This window comes from Enhydra lutris, unplaced genomic scaffold (assembly GCF_002288905.1).
Source record: "Enhydra lutris kenyoni isolate GAN:26980312 unplaced genomic scaffold, ASM228890v2 scaffoldscaffold96, whole genome shotgun sequence".
NCBI classification, from domain to species: Eukaryota; Metazoa; Chordata; class Mammalia; order Carnivora; family Mustelidae; genus Enhydra; species Enhydra lutris.
In genome coordinates this window covers 3,499,844-3,501,563 of record NW_019154180.1, presented here as the reverse complement: position 1 = coordinate 3,501,563, position 1,720 = coordinate 3,499,844, and the positions used below count along the sequence as shown (strand labels likewise).

General features: G+C 58.4%; 1 protein-coding gene across 2 annotated transcripts in view; it reads right to left on the bottom strand.

The window, feature by feature from the left end:
- The window catches only part of LOC111139169 (transketolase like 1), a 24,008-nt gene extending 22,593 nt beyond the window's left edge, over nucleotides 1–1,415 (bottom strand). For both annotated transcript variants that reach the window (XM_022491347.1, XM_022491348.1), the window contains exon 1: nucleotides 1,279–1,415. In XM_022491347.1, coding sequence (XP_022347055.1) covers nucleotides 1,279–1,415 — 137 coding nt within the window. The remainder of the gene's footprint in view (nucleotides 1–1,278) is intronic.
- Nucleotides 1,416–1,720: the final 305 nt, after the last annotated feature.

Below are 1,720 nucleotides of genomic sequence, written 5' to 3'. Positions count from 1 at the left end.
CCTTCCCATCTCGGGTGGGCACTCGTGCTTCTCTGCCCGCCCCTCCTCCTGCCTTCGTGCTTCTTGGCCTTTTCCTGCCTCCTGCACTCGTGCTTCTCCGCCTGCCCCTTCCACTTCGTGCGCTCGTGCTTCTCTGCCCTTCCCATCTTGGGTGGGCGCTCGTGCTTCTCTGCCCACCCCTCCTCCTGCACTCGTGCTTCTCCGCCTGCCCCTTCCACTTCGTGCATTCGTGCTTCTTCACCTTTCCCGCCTCGTGCACTCGTGCTTCTCCTCCCTCCCCTCCTCCTCCCTTCGTGTTTCTTCGCCTTTCCCGCCTCCTGCACTCGTGCTTCTCCGTCTGCCCCTTTCACTTCATGAGCTCGTGCTTCTCCACCTTCCTGGCCTCGTGCTTCTCCCTCTTCCCCTCCCCCTAGCAGGCGCCGCGCACTCTCAAATAAAATCTTTTTAAAAAACCTTCAGAGATATGAAAAAAAACTAAGAAGTTTCTAGAAACAGAATTCAATAAGGCAGAACAAAGAAAAAATAGAAATTTTTATAAAATACTCTCCGTGCCCAATATGGGGCTCCAACTCACGACCCTGAGATCAAGAATCAAACGCTCTACCCACTGAGGCAGCCAGGGACCCCAAAAATAAATTCCAAATAAACCCGTAACTAATAAAGATATCGATTATGTAGTCAAAAACGCCTCTGCCGAAGGAAAACTCTCGACCTGATGGCTTCGCCAGCGAATCCTACCAAATAGCTAGAGAATTAACATCAATCCTCCTCAGATGCTTCCAAACAAAGCCGAGGGAACATCCGACTCCCTCTGAGGCCAGCACGGCCCTGAACTAAAGCCACACAAGCACCCCGCACAAAGCCAACAGCTGTGAAAACACCGACGCCGAAGTCCTCACAAAATGCTAGCTGACCGCAAAGCCTCCCTTTGGCCAACTCTTCCTCTCCCCTCGCTTGCTTCTGTTACGCCCCCCCAGGCGGCATCGGGACGGCATGGAGGGCGAGCCCCCGCCCGCTCCCCTTGCCCGCGCTCCCCCGGACTCATCACCGCTCGGCCACGCCGCGTTCCGGGCTCCTCCCTGCTACACGCCGGAGGCCCTGAGAGTTGGGGCCGCCACCCTCGCCGTGGTGGCGTGGCCTCAGCGCCCCACGGTCCCAAAAGGGGCTTCTACGACTGAGTCCGCCCAGCCCCCCACGGCTCACTTCACCTCAGGCTTTTCTGTCGCCGCCAGACCGGGCCGCTTGAGGCCACGAGGAATTGGGACGAGGGAACCTTACCCAGAGCTCGAAGCGCACGTGGCCCTGATGGAGTGGATACGCAGGCGATTGGCCATGTCCCGCAGCACCTGCACAGTCTTCGCATCAGGCTTGGCTTCCTCGGCGGCCGTCGCGGTGCTCGGCTTGGCGTCCGCCATCGCTATCGCCGCGGTCGGTGTCTGACGAGCGAATGCCGCTGGCTGTGTGAGGCTGTGTCTTATGGCTCCCGCGGGGTGTAGTGCGGCCCCCTCGTGCGGTGCTGTGCAGATCCCTCCGCGCACAGCTCCCTCCGCGCGGTGCTGCGAGGGTCCCAGAAAAGGTGCTTCGAGGGTCCCAGGAGCGGTGCTGTGACGCTCCTTCCGCGAGGTGCTGCGATGCTCCCTCTGCGCGATGGATTTTGAACACTTGTCTTTTGCCTGTGGGACATTGATCGAAATAATTTAATTTCTTTTTATATTTCTTT